The sequence below is a fragment of the Typopeltis vanoorti genome, chromosome 10, assembly GCF_054136105.1.
Source record: "Typopeltis vanoorti isolate ZY-2024b chromosome 10, IOZ_Tvanoo_1.0, whole genome shotgun sequence".
NCBI lineage: Eukaryota > Metazoa > Arthropoda > Arachnida > Uropygi > Thelyphonidae > Typopeltis > Typopeltis vanoorti.
Genome location: NC_143558.1, coordinates 32576710 through 32592921, shown reverse-complemented (window position 1 = coordinate 32592921; position 16212 = coordinate 32576710). Strand labels below are relative to the sequence as shown.

At 35.4% G+C, this 16212-nt stretch overlaps 2 protein-coding genes across 5 annotated transcripts in view; one reads left to right on the top strand and one right to left on the bottom strand.

Moving 5' to 3' along the window:
• The window catches only part of LOC150102312 (cyclin-dependent kinase-like 4), a 296960-nt gene extending 281584 nt beyond the window's left edge, over positions 1 to 15376 (top strand). For all 4 annotated transcript variants that reach the window (XM_090399039.1, XM_090399038.1, XM_090399040.1 and 1 more), the window contains one exon: positions 15041 to 15376. In XM_090399039.1, the coding sequence (XP_090255165.1) occupies positions 15041 to 15169 (129 nt within the window). In that variant the 3' untranslated portion in view covers positions 15170 to 15376. The remainder of the gene's footprint in view (positions 1 to 15040) is intronic.
• LOC150102313 (aspartate--tRNA ligase, cytoplasmic-like) lies at positions 794 to 12950 on the bottom strand. Its single transcript, XM_090399022.1, is given in 3 exon segments — positions 794 to 1395; positions 1398 to 1512; positions 12912 to 12950. Coding segments are annotated over 3 exon segments (756 nt in total).
• Positions 15377 to 16212: the final 836 nt, after the last annotated feature.

The following is a 16212-nucleotide window of genomic DNA, read 5'->3' as shown; positions in this document are numbered from 1 at the left end:
TAATGACAGTTTGTGTGTGGTTTCTGAAGAGAAAGAGGTCTGTAACGAAACACAGAATTCCCATCAGTTGCAATGTGATAATATTAATAAGCTTAACAAAAGGAAAGATTTGCTGACTTGCTGGACACTCGACCAGTGGATCGCATTCAAAGGTAAATACAATTGGTTATTTTGTAGGAACATTTTTCTGTTTTGTGACTTTTCTCCCTTTACGGTAATTATGCCTACATTATTGTGTTATTATTCAGCAGTTGTTTACAGTTTTGAATGTGTATATAAAGTCAATATCAACAGTCGCCTAATTACGAACGCATGATGAAAGGGACGGGAAAGTTTGGAGCTTTCCCGGATAGTATTCAAAAGGTAAATACAATTGGTTATTTTGTATAGAGCCCCGCAACTTATTAGTTTAGAATTTAACCACTGGGAAAGGGTTTGTGTCCACCTCAAAACTCTGAAACAGAATTTGGAAACATTTTCCGAATAACTTTTTATAAGAAATTTCATGATCCATTTCAGGCTTGCAGTCACGAGAACGACCTTTCGTTATTGAAAAAAGGAGCAGCTAATTGAGCTTTCAAGTGACAGTGGGCTTAAAATGCAATTCCGTGATCGTGGTTTGGCTCGATTCTGGATCTAACCTTCAGTGAGAAGTGAATTTCCTGAATTATCTGAAGAAGTCTAAAATCTTTTTTTTTTTACCAAACAGAAAGATTTTTATTTTTTTATTTTTTTATTTTTTTTTAGAATTGTACATAAAATATTGTTTAACAATTCATTTAAGCCATAAATATTATGGAGTTAGCCTCTTTGGATCACGAGGAAACATAGACGTTTTTCGGATATTATCAAGTCCCAGATATAGCATGGTCACGCGCTCCAAACCAATTCCTCCTCCTGCATGTGGTGGTGCTCCATATTTAAAGGAATCAATGTATCCCTTAGTTTTTTCAAGATTAATACCATGCTCAGTAGCTTTCAAGGCTAGGAAGTCAGGATCATGGATTCGTTGTGCACCAGACAATATTTCTTCTCCTCTCATAAACATGTCATAAGAATTGGAGGATTTTGGATTTTTTGGATCAGGCATTGTATAAAATGGCCTTACTTTAAGAGGAAACTTATCCAGAATATAAAAATCTGTGTCATACTTAGCTCTGACAAGCTTTACTAAAAGTTTTTCATTTGCAGTAGAAAGATCTTCTTCTTCGTCCATTTCTATCCCAGCTTCCTGTAACATAGCAAGAGCCTGAGGATATTCCAGTCTTAGGCTTGGTTCTAAGAATTTGAATGGTTCTGCAGGAAACTGTTGATTTATAGCAGCTATTTCATCTGCAAACCTATCTCTTAATCCTTTGAAAATTTCCCCAAAAACCTCTCCTATAACACTAATTACTCATGATAATGATAATTGAAGGCCATTTCTAGATCAAGACCCACAAATTCACAGAGATGACGATGTGTGTTTGAATTTTCAGCCCTAAAGACTGCTCCTATGGTGAAGACCAAGACCTTGGTTCATAGAATCAAGCCTAAGACTGGAATATCCTCAGGCTCTTGCTAGCCTAAGCTACTGAGCATGGTATTAATCTTGAAAAAATTAAGGGATACATTGATTCCTTTAAATATGGAGGACCACCACATGCAAGAGGAGGAATTGGTTTGGAGCGCGTGACCATGCTATATCTGGGACTTGATAATATCCGAAAAACATCTATGTGTTTCCTCGTGATCCAAAGAGGCTAACTCCATAATATTTATGGCTTAAATGAATTGTTAAACAATATTTTATGTACAATTCTAAAAAAAAAAAAAAAACTTTTAGAAGTCTAAAATCATCATGCAGTTTTCTACAACCTATCTTTGAGAGAAAGGATTTTCATCACTCCTTCAAATAAAAAACAAAATACAGAAATCGTCTTTGTGTGTGTGCCAATCTTCAACACACACAAACTCTGCAAGGCCGAGAAGCTCATCCATCTCATTAAAAGTAAATAGTAACATAATTATATTATATTATTTATTTGTTTAATAAAAATTAAAACTGTTTTAATTTTTATCCACAAAATTTTTTATCTATATATCCGGCCTGGTTGGCATACTCTCTAGCCAAAAGGCTGCGGGTTCGAATCCTGCCGTGGGCATGGATGTTTGTGATTGTCTGTCAAAATACTAGTGGTAGTGGTCGGCGGTAGATAGGGTTGGTGCAGATGATGATGATTGTAGTTGTGGTTGGTGAAGACGGAGAGTTGTAGAGTAGGTGCCCTTCCTCGATGTGTCTTTGAACTACCTGGAGGTGTTATGTAATAATAATATCCACAAGCTTTATATGTTCATTGTGCATCACATAGTTTGAATTTGGCACTTGGAAATGCCTGTATCTGTGACAAACAAGAAATTGCATTGGCATAATTGAAAAGGTACACCATTTCTTCAATACCCCTAAAAGACAGAACATCCTTGTTGTTTATAATACAGGGGTGTTTCAAACAGAATGTCTGATTTGAAAATTGAATATATTCAAAAATTGTAATTGTAATTGCACATTGAGCATTTGTAATTGTGATGAGTGAAACTTTAGGCCTTATTTCATACTTGGTAATTTATTTTGTAAATGTACCACATTTTCATTATTAAATATAATTATTTGAAATCGGGTCATTCTTTTTGAAACACCCAGTATTATAATATTAATACCTTTTAAGATTTATAATATCTTTATTTAGCTTGCAAAAAATATTTGTGTACACCTTACCATGGTCTAAAATAATGCAAAAATCTTATTGACCTGGTGTACCTCTTAATTGCCCTAAATTTTGTTGATGATGTTATGGCTCAATTAAATATCGTTTGTGAAACACCAGATTCTTCATTTAAAGATATTTACGATGAAGCATGTATAAAATCCAATAATTTTAATATTGACATTAAAAAGCCAAGGACTTCATCAAAACAAACATTAAAGTCCAATGTTCCAGCCGATTCTGTAGAAGAGTATTTCAGGAGAACTATTTCAATCCATTTATTGACCAAATATTGACTCAACTTCATGAACGTTTCACTCAGCACTACAACGTTTTTGAAATACTGTATATTTTTTTCTCTTCTACCAAATGGAAAAGATGTTCCAACAGCAAGTGCAATGGAAGATTTTTGTCAGTTGCGTGAATTTTATGCCGGTGATTTGCCTTATACAAATCCAGCAATTTTGAACGCCGAATTCAAGTTGTGGTATAAGAAATTTGAAAAACTGTTTGCAATAGCTCCATGCACAAATGCCGTTGATGCAGTTTCAAAGTGACAAAATGATATATCCTAACATCTATAACTTATTAAAAATATTTGCAACGCTTCCGATAACAACATGCATCAGTGAAAGGTCATTTTCTAACTTATGCCTTTTAAAAACCTATTTAAGATCTACCATGACACAATCACGATTGAACGGACTGGCTTTGCTATATATACACACAGAGAGAGTTAATGTAGCCACGACTGAAATAATTCAAGAGCTTTGTAAAAAGAAAAGAAAACTGGATTTTATTCTTTAAATTAATTTTTATAATCACCTAATGAATTTTATTGAATGAATGAAATTTAACGAATTTTAGTTGAACAGATAAAAATATTTTTAATGCAAATTCATTGCATTAAATATATTTTTATCCGTTCAACTCACCCCCCCCCCAAGATTAAATCCTGGGTGCGCTACTTCGTCAAACTGCTATACATCCTTTTGGTATGCATGTTAAAGAAACTGTGCAAGCTGTTGGTATAAATGTTGATGACATTAGCTATTGTCAGCTACAGAAATCTTATACTCCATCATCCATCTACCTGCAATTGTTTAATGCACACAGAGCAGCACAAACTGATTTCTTACCCATCTATACTGATGGTTCAAGAACTAATACCTCTGCTGGCTGTGTTGCTGTGTTTTCTGACATTATTATCTCAAATCAGATCCCTCCAGACTGCAGTAATTATACAGCAGAGTTACATGCCATTCAGCTTGCACTTGTGCATATAAAAGAAAACTGCTACCAAAAGTGTATAATTTACACAGACTCACTGAGCTCTTTACAGGCTGTCTCCTCTCCTATGTATAATCCACATTGAGTATTTGATGAGGGGTTACACCTGTTTCACAAAATGAAAATCCTTAATTTTGATGTTCAGTTCTGCTGGATTCCCAGTCACATCTGAATAATTAAGGGAAATGAGGCTGCAGCTGCTAAATCAGCTCATACCTTCTCCACATACTGTTTGACATTCCATATACAGACCACAGACAGCTTATAAGATCAAAGCTAATTGCTCAGTGGGAGTCAACATGACAGGAAACATTGACAAACAAATTATATGACATTAAACCTGAAATTAAGCACTGGCATTCTAGTCAATGTACAAAGAGAAGAGAGGAAGTTGTTCTTGCTAGGCTTTGCATAGGTCACAGTCACCTTATGCATTCTTATTTACTGAGAGCTGATGACTCTCCCATATGTGAAAAATGCAATAATACACATCTCACTATTTATCATATTCTGGTAGAGTGTCAACAATTTACATGAGAGAGAAATGAAATTTTCACCTATCTAACCAAGCCATATACACTCAGGGAAATGCTAGCAGACTCAGGCAGATTGCATGATGTTTTTAATTTTTTAGAAAGAATTCATTTGTACAAACACATTTGACTGTAAATTTGTTTATATATAAATACTGTCTTGCTTAACTTAACATTTATACATACATATTATTCATTCGTTTAAATTTTGACCAATTATGTATTACTGTAAGCCTTGATCTTGTATATTTGTGTCACTGTTGTAATTTTGTTAATATGTAAATACCACAATGCTAAACTTAATTTTTATGCATATATGCTGTATAATAATTCATTTCTGACTCGTTATGTATTAGTATAATAACATTTGTTGTAATCTTACTGTATATAGATACTGCTTTCCTTGACTTGTTGCATATGTTAACCTGTAGTGTTATTTATATACTGCTGAAACCTCTGCAGTAATTTTGTTTATACGTAGATACTGCATTGTTTAACTTAAATTTTGTATATGTATTTTATTTACTAGTTTATTTTTCAACTAATCATGTATTGCTGTAGGACACCTTGTCTATTTGTGTACCTTCTAGTAATTCTATTTATACTGTATATTGCTAAATTTAATTTTCATCCATGCACATTGTATAATAATTCCTTTTTGCTTATTTTTCTACTGCTGTAAAAGCATCTGTTATAATTTTACATATATGTAGATACTGCATTCCTTGGCTTGGTGTTGAGTATTTTGTGTATTAATTTATATTGTTAACTATTTTTGTACTACCGTAATAACCTCTGACCTTGTGTGTTGCTGTGCCCCTGCGGCAGTTCTGTTTATCTGTAGATACTGCTTTGTGAAACTAGATTTTTGTACAGACATATTGTTTACAATTTTCTGTAACTGCTTATATATAGTTGTAACCTTTAGTATGGCACGGTATGACCTGTGTTGTCTTTTCCAAATAAACTATAAACCAAACCTTTTCACTCACCACACCTCTTATCATTGAATCCGTGTAAATTGACACTCTCAAATCATTCAATATTTCTTTCAAATCTTTCCTTCTACTTGCCACATATCTAAAAAACTCTAGGGTTTTTCTTCACCTGATTTGCCAATTTCTGCTCATACTGCACTTTTGTTTTCTTTACTGAGTCACTTTCCTGGCTTGTTCTTTCTACTCTTCGTGTAAAGTACCTTCTTCTTTTAGATTTTATTCACCTCATTTATCTGTTTTACATACATTATTCAGCCTTTTTTCTTTAGAATACATTCACACATTGATGCTGTTATGTATTCTTTTGTCATTTCCCAAGCAGCATTTATTTTCTTACTACTCAACTCCTCATTCCCTGTTATAGCTCCAAGCTGTCTACTAAGCTTGTCATAATCACCGTGTTATAATTCCACATATATTCTTTCCTCACAAAAGTTTGTATATGGCTAGCCACAATCCAGGTGAGCGCTTCATGATCATTTTAACCAACTGAAGAAAAGTGTGAAATCCCAATCCAATTACATTCTCTGATGAAATGATCAGATCTGTAACTCTCGATCCTCATGTTCCTTCCTTTATGTACTTCCTGAGATAGTTATCTCTCAAGAACTCGAGAAATTCATTTTCCTTGTTCCCAAATGCTATCTCTTCATTCCAATCTATGCCACCATAATTAAAATCACCCATAATAATTACCCTTCCTTTGTACACTAATCCAAGTTGTTTATACATTTTTTCATCACCACTCCCCACGTTTCCAGGCCTATAGCAACATCCAATGAAATATGTCTTCCTGTCAACCTCCACGTTACACTACACTGCTTCATAACCATTGCCATTATTTTCCTCTTTCATGTCTTCCTTATGTGGACATAATTCCCCTGCTATTATCAGCAGCACTACCCTTGTCCTTTCTATCCTCATGAAAAATACTGTATACGGGCAACCCTCGGTTTACGCCTCACTTCTGTTCCTGAAAAAATGGGCGTAAACTGAATCAGCGTAAAACGAATCCAATTTTAATGGGAGGTACAAAGTTATGTTCCGTGCAGTCAAAAAATATGCACATGAAGTATGTGTAACATTATTATATTTAAAGCTTTGATAATACATACATATATATTTGTTAAAATAAAATTATTAATAACGAAAACAAAACAAAATTATATACAAAAAATATGAAACTTCGAAAAGATATTACGTATTGCTAGCCTGGCTGGCCTTGTGGTAGTGTATCCGCTCTCCAGCCAAAGCGCTGTGGGTTCGAATCCCACAGTGGGCATGGATGTTTGTGATTGTCTGTGGAAATGGTGGTGGTTAGTGGTTAATGGCGTTGGTGTAGTTGCAGTCAGTTGGTGGATTGAGTGGTGGAAACAGAGTTGTAGAGCAAGCGTCCTCCCTCAATGAATCTTTGGACTCCCTGGAGGCATCAAATGATGATGATGATGATGATAATAATAATATTTCTCTGTTGAAGTTCCTGGTTTCAGATCACCTGCATCTTTTTTGAAAAAAAGAATCCAGCGTTAACTTAGATTTTCTTTTTCTTTCTTTAAGGAATTCAGTGTAAGGTTGAATAGATGCAATTACACTCTTTTTACGTTCGCACTCTGTTCCCAATCGTGGTCCATTTCGTAGAGTTCATCAGTCAGTGTCTCTATGCTTGCAAGGATACACTGTAAATCGGCTGTTTTTATATCTCTCAGAGGACCTTCTTCGTTTTCTTTCTCCTCCTTTGGATGTTGACTTAATTGTTTGGCTAATTCTTTTAAATCTTCATTGGAAAGCGGTTTATCATTGCTCTCTAAGACTTCTGTCACATCTTCAGCTGTAATAGAAGGAAGAAGAAGCTGGAAGAAATTTTTGTCATGCTCCTTTTAAACACTTTGCTGACACTTTGTTCCAAGCTGCCTTGATGTTAATGCCCTTGAAAATATGAAATAACCCCCAATAGCCTTTTATAGTTTTTCCTGAAGTATCCAAGACTCTTATCATTTCCATAAATATCATACGGAGGTAATAGGCTTTGAAGATTGATATAATTCCATGATCCATCGGTTGCAAAAGTGATCTTATGTTTGGGGGCATGTAACAACCTTGACATCCAATGGTTCTTACTTCAGCAAGGTTTTGAGGATGTCCAGGGGCATTATCCAAGAGAAGCAATGCCTTGGCTGGCAAATCATTTTCTTTACAGAGGCGAAGCATGGTAGGACAAAAATAATTTGTGTACCAATCTATAAAAACGTCTTGTGTCACCCAAGCTTTCTTCTTCCATTTCCAATAGACTGGCAGCATGGCTTTCAGACCCTTGAAGGTGCGTGGTGTCTGTGAATGGTACACCAACATTGGTTTAAGCTTCAAAGTTTCGGAGACATTTGCACCCAACAAAAGCATAAGTCTATCTTTTGCAGCTTTAAAACCTGGAGCAGAACGTTCTTCACAGGAAATGAAGGTGCATGATGGCAATTTTCTCCAGTAGAGCCCAGTCTCATCAACAATAAAAATGAGATCAGCAGGATAACTTCTTTGTTCTACACAGTCTTGAAATTCTTTAGGAAAAGCAGCTGCTGCCGCATCATCTGCACTTGCCACCTCACCACATAATTTGACACTATGGCACTTACTTCGAGACTTAAATCTCATGAAACAACCTTTGCTTCCTAAAAAATGTTTCTTCACCTCCATTGTCTTTTTAAGATCCTCAAAAATTGTGTTATAACAGCCTGCGTCAGAGGAATGTTTTTCTGATTCAAGTCATCCACCCATAATGATAATAATTTTTCCATTTTTTCATGAAGTTTACCCCTGCTATAACTTACATGTTCTGCATTTAGTACTACCATAGATTGTTGCACAGACTGTTTTATTCTATCTGCATTTTTCATAATTGTAGTAACAGTCAATGGAGGTAAGTTCATACTTCTACAGACATTAGCACGTGTCTGCCTATCTTCCATTCTTCGAATCACCTCCATCTTCTTTTCAAGTGCAATTGATTTCTGTGCCTTCTTAACACTAAGTTCTGTTAACTTTTCTGCACTTCTTTTATCAGACATGGTATGTAATTACGTACTTTATCAATTTAAATAATACTTATGTATGTAAAAAAAATTAAATAGAACAATTAGGTAGATTCAACAGTAAAACTAGGTTTGATACATATACGTCGTAGTAGCTCGGTAAACACTCAAACACTAGAGTGCCTGCTAGTGTTGTTTCTCAGTCAGACCAAACTACAGTAAGAAAGCACGTGCAGGCATCTAGTGTTATTGTGAATCATCGAATCATCGTGAATTGAACCGTTGTAAACCGAGGGCTGCCTGTACTTCCATTTCTATTCCCGCTAGAATATCATCTTCATTCAACCATGTTTCACTTATTCAAATGATTTTGGGATGAATAAACTCAGTGTCAGTGAAACCATTTCATCTCCCTTATTTCTGATACTTCTGGCATTTGTAAACAAACACAGTAATTTATTTTTAGGTCTATAACCAGTCCTATCCAAGCCATGTGTTGGTTGTGATTTCCCCCACCACACCCACCCATTCACCTTTATTGCCACTTACCACATGTATCTACTTAGTCTCAACTTCCTCACCCCATTGCAATATACTCCATTTTTGTACACACATTCACTGCCACTGTCAACATTCACTCTCCCTATGCCATATCTCCCTGTCCAACCAGGCTCCTCCCAGTTTCTCTGTTCCACTTGCATTTCTGTTCTCTCTTCATCTCTCACATCACTACTGTTTTCACTGCCAAGCACTTCTGTCTCTTCAATACCACTCTCCCACTTTTTCATTTCATCTCTTGCTTCTGATCTCTTGCATGCATCACACACTGTACTTCGATCTAGCAACGTTTTCTCCGGTGCACTTACTCCAAAGCCAGGGCCGGTTTTATCATTAGGCAAACCTAGGCAATTGCCTAGGGGCGCTTAGACTTCAGCGCCAGATTTTGCTACATAGTTCGGGGAAAAATTACACCCTTCAAAAAAAATTAGTAAAACCTTGATTAATAATAAAAAACTGAAATAAGTCAAGCCGTCCTGATGCTCAATATATATTTATTGTCTCTCTCTCTCTATATATATATAATAAAATATATAGAGAGAGACAATGTATAGGGGCACCTAAATTTTCTTTGCCTAGGGGCATCAGATGCTCTCGGACCGGCCCTGTCCAAAGCCATTCGAATGTAACCCATCATGCCTGTATAATTTCCTTCTTCCCTTAAACAAATGCCATACATCCACAAATTGTACTCCCTTCCCCTCACACAGCTCTGCTAGCATACCATTCATGATTTTGGCTCTCCATCACAACTCATTATTGTCATACTTTGGCAACACACTGACACCCTTTTCCACTACACTGTTATCTTTCACTCTTCTCAATAACCTCAAGATATTTGCTCTCACATCCTCCTTATGTTCATTTGTCCCCACAATCACTACTAACTCTCTTGCTCATTTTTTTCTCATGTTCAACACCTGAATTATCTTACTTATTCTCTCTCCTGAATAGCATTATCTCCTTTCATTCTTTATCACCTTGAGAGCAGTGGAATGAGGGAGGAACTACTGATGGTAAGTGAACAGGAGTTATATGAGTAATTGAGTGAACTTGATGTCAACAAGGAATGGGACTTGATGATATGTCACCATGTGCTTGAGGGAATGTTCCGGGGAGTTAACAACAACTTTAACGTACATTTTTAACATCAGTCTTAGCCCAGGTCACAAAGGAATAGAAAAATGGCAAAATTTTTCCACTTCATAAAGGAGGTGATAAGACTAAGGCCTCGAATTATAGGCCAATCTGCATCTCTAGAGTCTGTGGTCAAAGTGTTGGAGAAGCCAGTGAGGACAAGAATTCAGAACTGGGTGAACAGCAGTAGAATTCTCTTTAATGGAAAACATGTTTGCTAAAGGAAAATAGTGTTTTAGCAATCTGCTTGCTTACTTATAAGAAGGTGACAAATACATTGGACAAGGGGGGGGGATGCATATACATTAGCATATTTAGATTTTGCAAAGGCTTTTGATACATTACCACATGACAAACTAGTAGTAAAATTGGAACAGATGGAGTTGGATAGTAGATTAGTGCATTGGATTGGAGATTGGCCATGTGATAGTTATCAACAGGTTGCGTATGGGGGGAGTGATATCCCAGAAGAGAAAGGTCACTAGTGGCATGCTCTAGGGATCTGTTTTGGGGCCATTGTTGTTGTTGTTGTTGTTTAATTTGTATGTAAATGACGTTGGAAAAGGCTTAAATAGAGATATTCAGTTGTTTGCAGATGATTCAGAGAAGGAACTCCCCTTTCGAGTCATCAGAATTCAAGGAGAACTGGCCTACCAGTCCGGAACTTTGGGGGTTAGGTGCCAGGGGGTGGGGGCGGACCCCCCCTTTCGTGTCTTCAAAATTGGAGTCATCAGAATTCAAGGAGAACCGGCCTACCAGTCTGGAACTCGTCGGGTTGGGTGCCAGGGGGCAGACCCCCTTTCGAGTCATCAGAATTCAAGGAGAATCAGCCTACCAGTCCGGAAATCGTGGAGTTGGGTGCCCACGGGGGGGGGGGGGTAATCTTGAAGACTCGAAAGGAGGGTTCACCCCCCTTTCGAGTCTTCAAAATTCGAGTCATCAGAATTCAAGGAGAATTGTCCTACTAGTCCAGAACATGGGGTGGTTGGGCACCAGGGGGGGCATAGTCTCCCTAGTATATGCGTGTGTGTATATATACACACGCACACACTTCTTACTCTGCCTATCCATGTTGCATCTCATGCCCAGATTTCTGATACCAAGCACATTTACGTGCAGGCCATCCCTCCTATAAAAATCTGTTCTTCCTTCAAACTCACTCCATTTTCCAAAAACATTTCCATATGTCTCGTAATCATTTCCTGCTCTGCTGTTTAGATCTCCAACAAGGACCAACCTTTCTCATTGTGCCAGCTGAAAATTCAGAAAAATCCTCTATTTCTTCCTAAGTAGAACCTTCTGTTGGACCATAAGCACAAATAAATCTCATTATCCAGTTCCCCATTCTGATATTTGCCTGCATTCACTCTATTTGATATTGCCTGGTATTCAAAAAAAAAAAAACATATATATATACACACACACACACACACACACACACACACACTTCTTACTCTGACTTTCCATATTACCTCTCATGCCAGTTTACCCAGATTTCTGATACCAAGCACATTTAAGTGCAGGCCTATAAAAATCCTAGAAAAATCTGTTCTTCCTACAAACTCACTCCACACATCCAAAAACTTGCAACCATTCTTTTTATGCAGCCTACGTATGAAATCATTTGCCATCAGCCTTTCTTCTCTATCTTAATTCGGGTATCATATCTTGGTGATTATCAATTTCTCACTCTTCACTCTTTCACTTTTTCCAGCAATTGTTTCATATCCTTTCTCATACTGTATTTATCGCTTGGCAAATCATTGGTTACCATGTTTGTTCCTACCAGAATTACCATCTGGTAATTAATTTCATTAATCAAATTTTTGATTTTAGCACTCAGAAAATTTAAGTAGGCATGGTCATTGTTTGTAGGTTTTATAATTGAATCTCCCTACTGATATAATATCCTTCTTTTTATAATCAACTTTACTTACATGATTATTAATCGAATTGACAAGCTTAGGTGTTGGATGTTATTCATAAGTTATTTTAATGGTGGCCTGGTTGACCGAGTGATTAGCATATCTGCTCTCCAGACAAAAGGCCGTGGGTTCAAATCCTGCCGTGGACATGCATGTTTGTGATTGTCTGTGAAAATACTAGTGGTGGTAGTGGGCAGTAGATGGCATTGGTGTAGATGATAAGGTTTGCTGTAGTTGTGGATGAGTGGTAGAAACTGAGAGTTGTAGCGTAGGTACCCTCCCTTGATGAGTCTTTGGACTCCCTAAGAGGTGTTATATAATAATAATAATAAAAAGTTGTTTAATAATTAGCTTATATTTCAAACCAGGTTTGAAATCCAGTGAAATATAAGGTAGATAATGTACTCATTTGTATAATTTAGTTTATTTGTTGTAATACTGTTAAAATAAGTTATGAATAATGTCCAACACCTAAGCTTGTCAAGTAGATTAATCTCCTCCACAGAGATGATATTGTACACAAAGGGTGATGACTCAGTAAGTTGAAACTGAAATTGGCCAGACAACTGAATAAGTTAGCCTTCCTCAAATGATGCTGGGATAGCAATACAATTTTTTTTTAATTCAAAGAAAAGTTACATTTGGCTAAGATGCATCATATTTATAGAAGGATGAGTTTAGTGCTCCTGCATAAACAAATTACCATTACTCGCATACAAGTTAGTTTTTCATGTAGAGCCATTATAGTGTCACTACATGAAAAACTATTTGATGTTCTAAATGCTGAAATGTGGACTGTCCTATATCACATTTTGGAAGTGTTGGCAGAAAAAAGAAATCACAAAAGTTAAAAGCAGACACCCGAAGAAATTTAAAATCCTCAAACAACATCAACATACTGTGTTCAGACCTTAGCTTCATCGAGATCTCATGGTTAGAAATTTATTGTCACAGGTACTTTCAGAAGAAACAATGAATGCTCACTTAGTCAAAGTCATAACTTCGCTATTACACCCAAACAAGTTTCTGAACTAGAAATTATGATGAACATAGAACAAGGTAACTGTAGTCTTCCACCTTAATGAGCCGATAATGTTTGTTTAGACCAGGGGTCGACAAAACATTTTAGACCATTAACCCTTTCATAAAATCCTTGATCCCTCATCGACCCCATCATGTTAAATAAATGAATGAATGTTATCAATAATAAAAATTCTCAATTTAAAATTAATAATTCCTTCACCCTTTTACTTCATTACTGCTTCTCGATAAGAAATACTTAAAGAAATTTATAAAGAACATTAAAAAATTTCTTATATTTTATTGATTGACTTGAAATGGCTAATGAGAAGGATGTGTTTGATGAATAGTAGCCATTGCATCAATATTTGGTTGGATATCAGTGAGTTTTACATGGAGAATTGTCAGTGAATGGAATGCATTATCAGAATGTGTTGTTAATGCAAGGTAGTGTTAAGGACTTTAAGATTCTATATGATAAACATGTTGTCAGTTGAATGAACCTCCCACAATGAGTCTATCAACCCCCATGGAGGGTGTAATAATAATAATAATTAGCTTTAATCGTGATATTTCCAAAGTTAATTCATTTTCGATCTCCTCGTTGGTTTCTGAAATGGCATGGTTCTGTTCATTGGGACAGGTCTTCTTGTTCACTCTTTCAGTATTCACTTGACTGGTTGGCCAAGTGGTTAGCAAAGCTGCTCTCCACAAAACAGCCTGTAGGTTCGAATTCTACTCAAGGCATGGATATTTGCGATTGTCTTTAGGTGGAAGATAAATTTCATCACCTGGTGTGAGACCACTGCCCCCTTATTGGAGTCCAGAAGTGGCTTGAAAAAAGTTCCATGTTTGGTTTCTAGAACAGGGTTTCCAGACTTTGTGAAAAAAAAAAAAAAAAAAAAAGGAAAAAATATAAAAAGAATACATGAAATTAATGAAAATTGAAAAACATATTCCTTAGCTTGCCTGTAGTATGAATGTGCTATAGGTTTACACATCAATCTTTGTGTGGAATAACAAAACAAAATCAAGTTAGCATGTGAGTTTTTGGTGCTATTTTACAGTATGACTTTAATATTACAGTATTCTAACAGAATATCAAGAAATATCCCAAATACAATAAATATGCAAATATCAGCAGTAATATACTATCAAAAATTAATTATTCTAAAAAAAAACACCAATTTCACAGGAGCATTACATAAACTGGCCTATCGCCATATAGCTTCAAATGTTGACTGACAATTAAACTTTAACAGTAAGCATTTTTTGTCGTAGCCATTTGTAAGGAATGAATGACAATAAATATTGATATTGATAAATGTATTATTTACACAACTGTGGCAAATGATCTGAAGTGCCTGTTATGATGAAAAAACACTCTAATTGATTCTTAAATTGAACATACTTTTATCTGTGTGTGCTTTACAAAAATGCACCCCATTTTATTAAGCCATGTGTGTGTGTGTGTGTGTGAGCGAGAGAGAGGGAGGGAGGGAGGGAGGGAAGGAGAGAGACAGACATGTTCTGAAGCTGCAAGACGTAAATTACTCTTGAAAAAGCCATTTTGGAAGAAAAAATGTTATAAAAGAAGTCAATTAAGAAATTTTTGATTAGCTCCTAAAATTATTTATACATATAACCAGTGTTTCATACTGTAATAAGAACTTGATAGTTTTATATAGTGTATTATGTTAATTATATATTAATATATATGTAGTGTGTGTATCAATAATATTCAAATAAATTTATTAATTAGTTTATACAGTAGTTAACATTTTACAACATGTACAAAATTTATTTTTTTAGTATGGACAATACCAAAGCATCTTACCTCAGCTTCCTAACAAACCTGGTAGTGTATCATCACCAGAAATAAAGACTTCTCATCTTAATTCTCGTACTACTCGGAGGTTTGATCATCTTCCTAACATCTGACGGTTGGGACAGGGGGACTGTGCTGCTTCACAAGGGAGTACATCAGTTGCTTTTCACCGATTTTTCAAATAAGGGACCAAAACGTATACAAAATGTATATGTGTGGCTGGGAGAAGAAACTAAATACAGACCATTAAAGAATTTTTCCTATTTTTTTTTTCTTTTCCCTTTTTTTTTTTTTTTTTGTAAACAAATTTTTGAGGTAATAAATAAATCACATATATAAGAGTTCTGAGAGTGTTGCATTTTTTTCAGTTTTATCTCATTCTTAATGATATTTTAATTTTAGACCGTGTCTTGATTTTCATGTTGATTCAAGCACAGATATAAATGAAATACAGTATTGTTATTTATCATATGGATGTTATTATGTGCTCCATTATCCTCCCTCCTCCAAAAAATAAATAAATAAAAATACATCTTTAAATCATGTTATTTCTTATGCTTTCTATTTAAAAAAAAAATTAGAAAAGAAGGAATACTTAAAATCTGGTGCTTTTTTAAATTATTACAGTAGATGCAACTGGGTGACATAAAGTGATCCTTACTTTTTCCTGAACATCTAATTTTGAAAAATCCTAATAAAAATTAAATATTTTTCATTATTGGTTAACATATGTTAACTATAAATGTATAGTTAACATATGTAAAAGTTTTTTTTTTATCTGTTTTGTGAGAAAAATGTGAAATGGCATATTCTTAGCAAATACTTATATACAGATATGTTTCTAATTAGCAGCAGGCTTCTGTTTCAGTGTTTTTTCCACCTCTCCCATAATGAAATGAGAAATGTTCTTAATCACACTCTGTGATAATAACCACTGTAGAAATATTAAAAAAAAAAAAAAATTGACAGTGGTACTCACAGACCCAATGTAAGCGTGTTTCATTGTCATCATAGCAGACTTGAAGTCATAACATCACTACAGTTTATTGTTTGGTTCTGTTGTAACTGGAATAGAAGAAACTATTTTGCTAACTAGATAATAGACTTGGGGGAAAAAAAGTTAGTGCACATTTGTCCCATATCATCAAATGTTGTA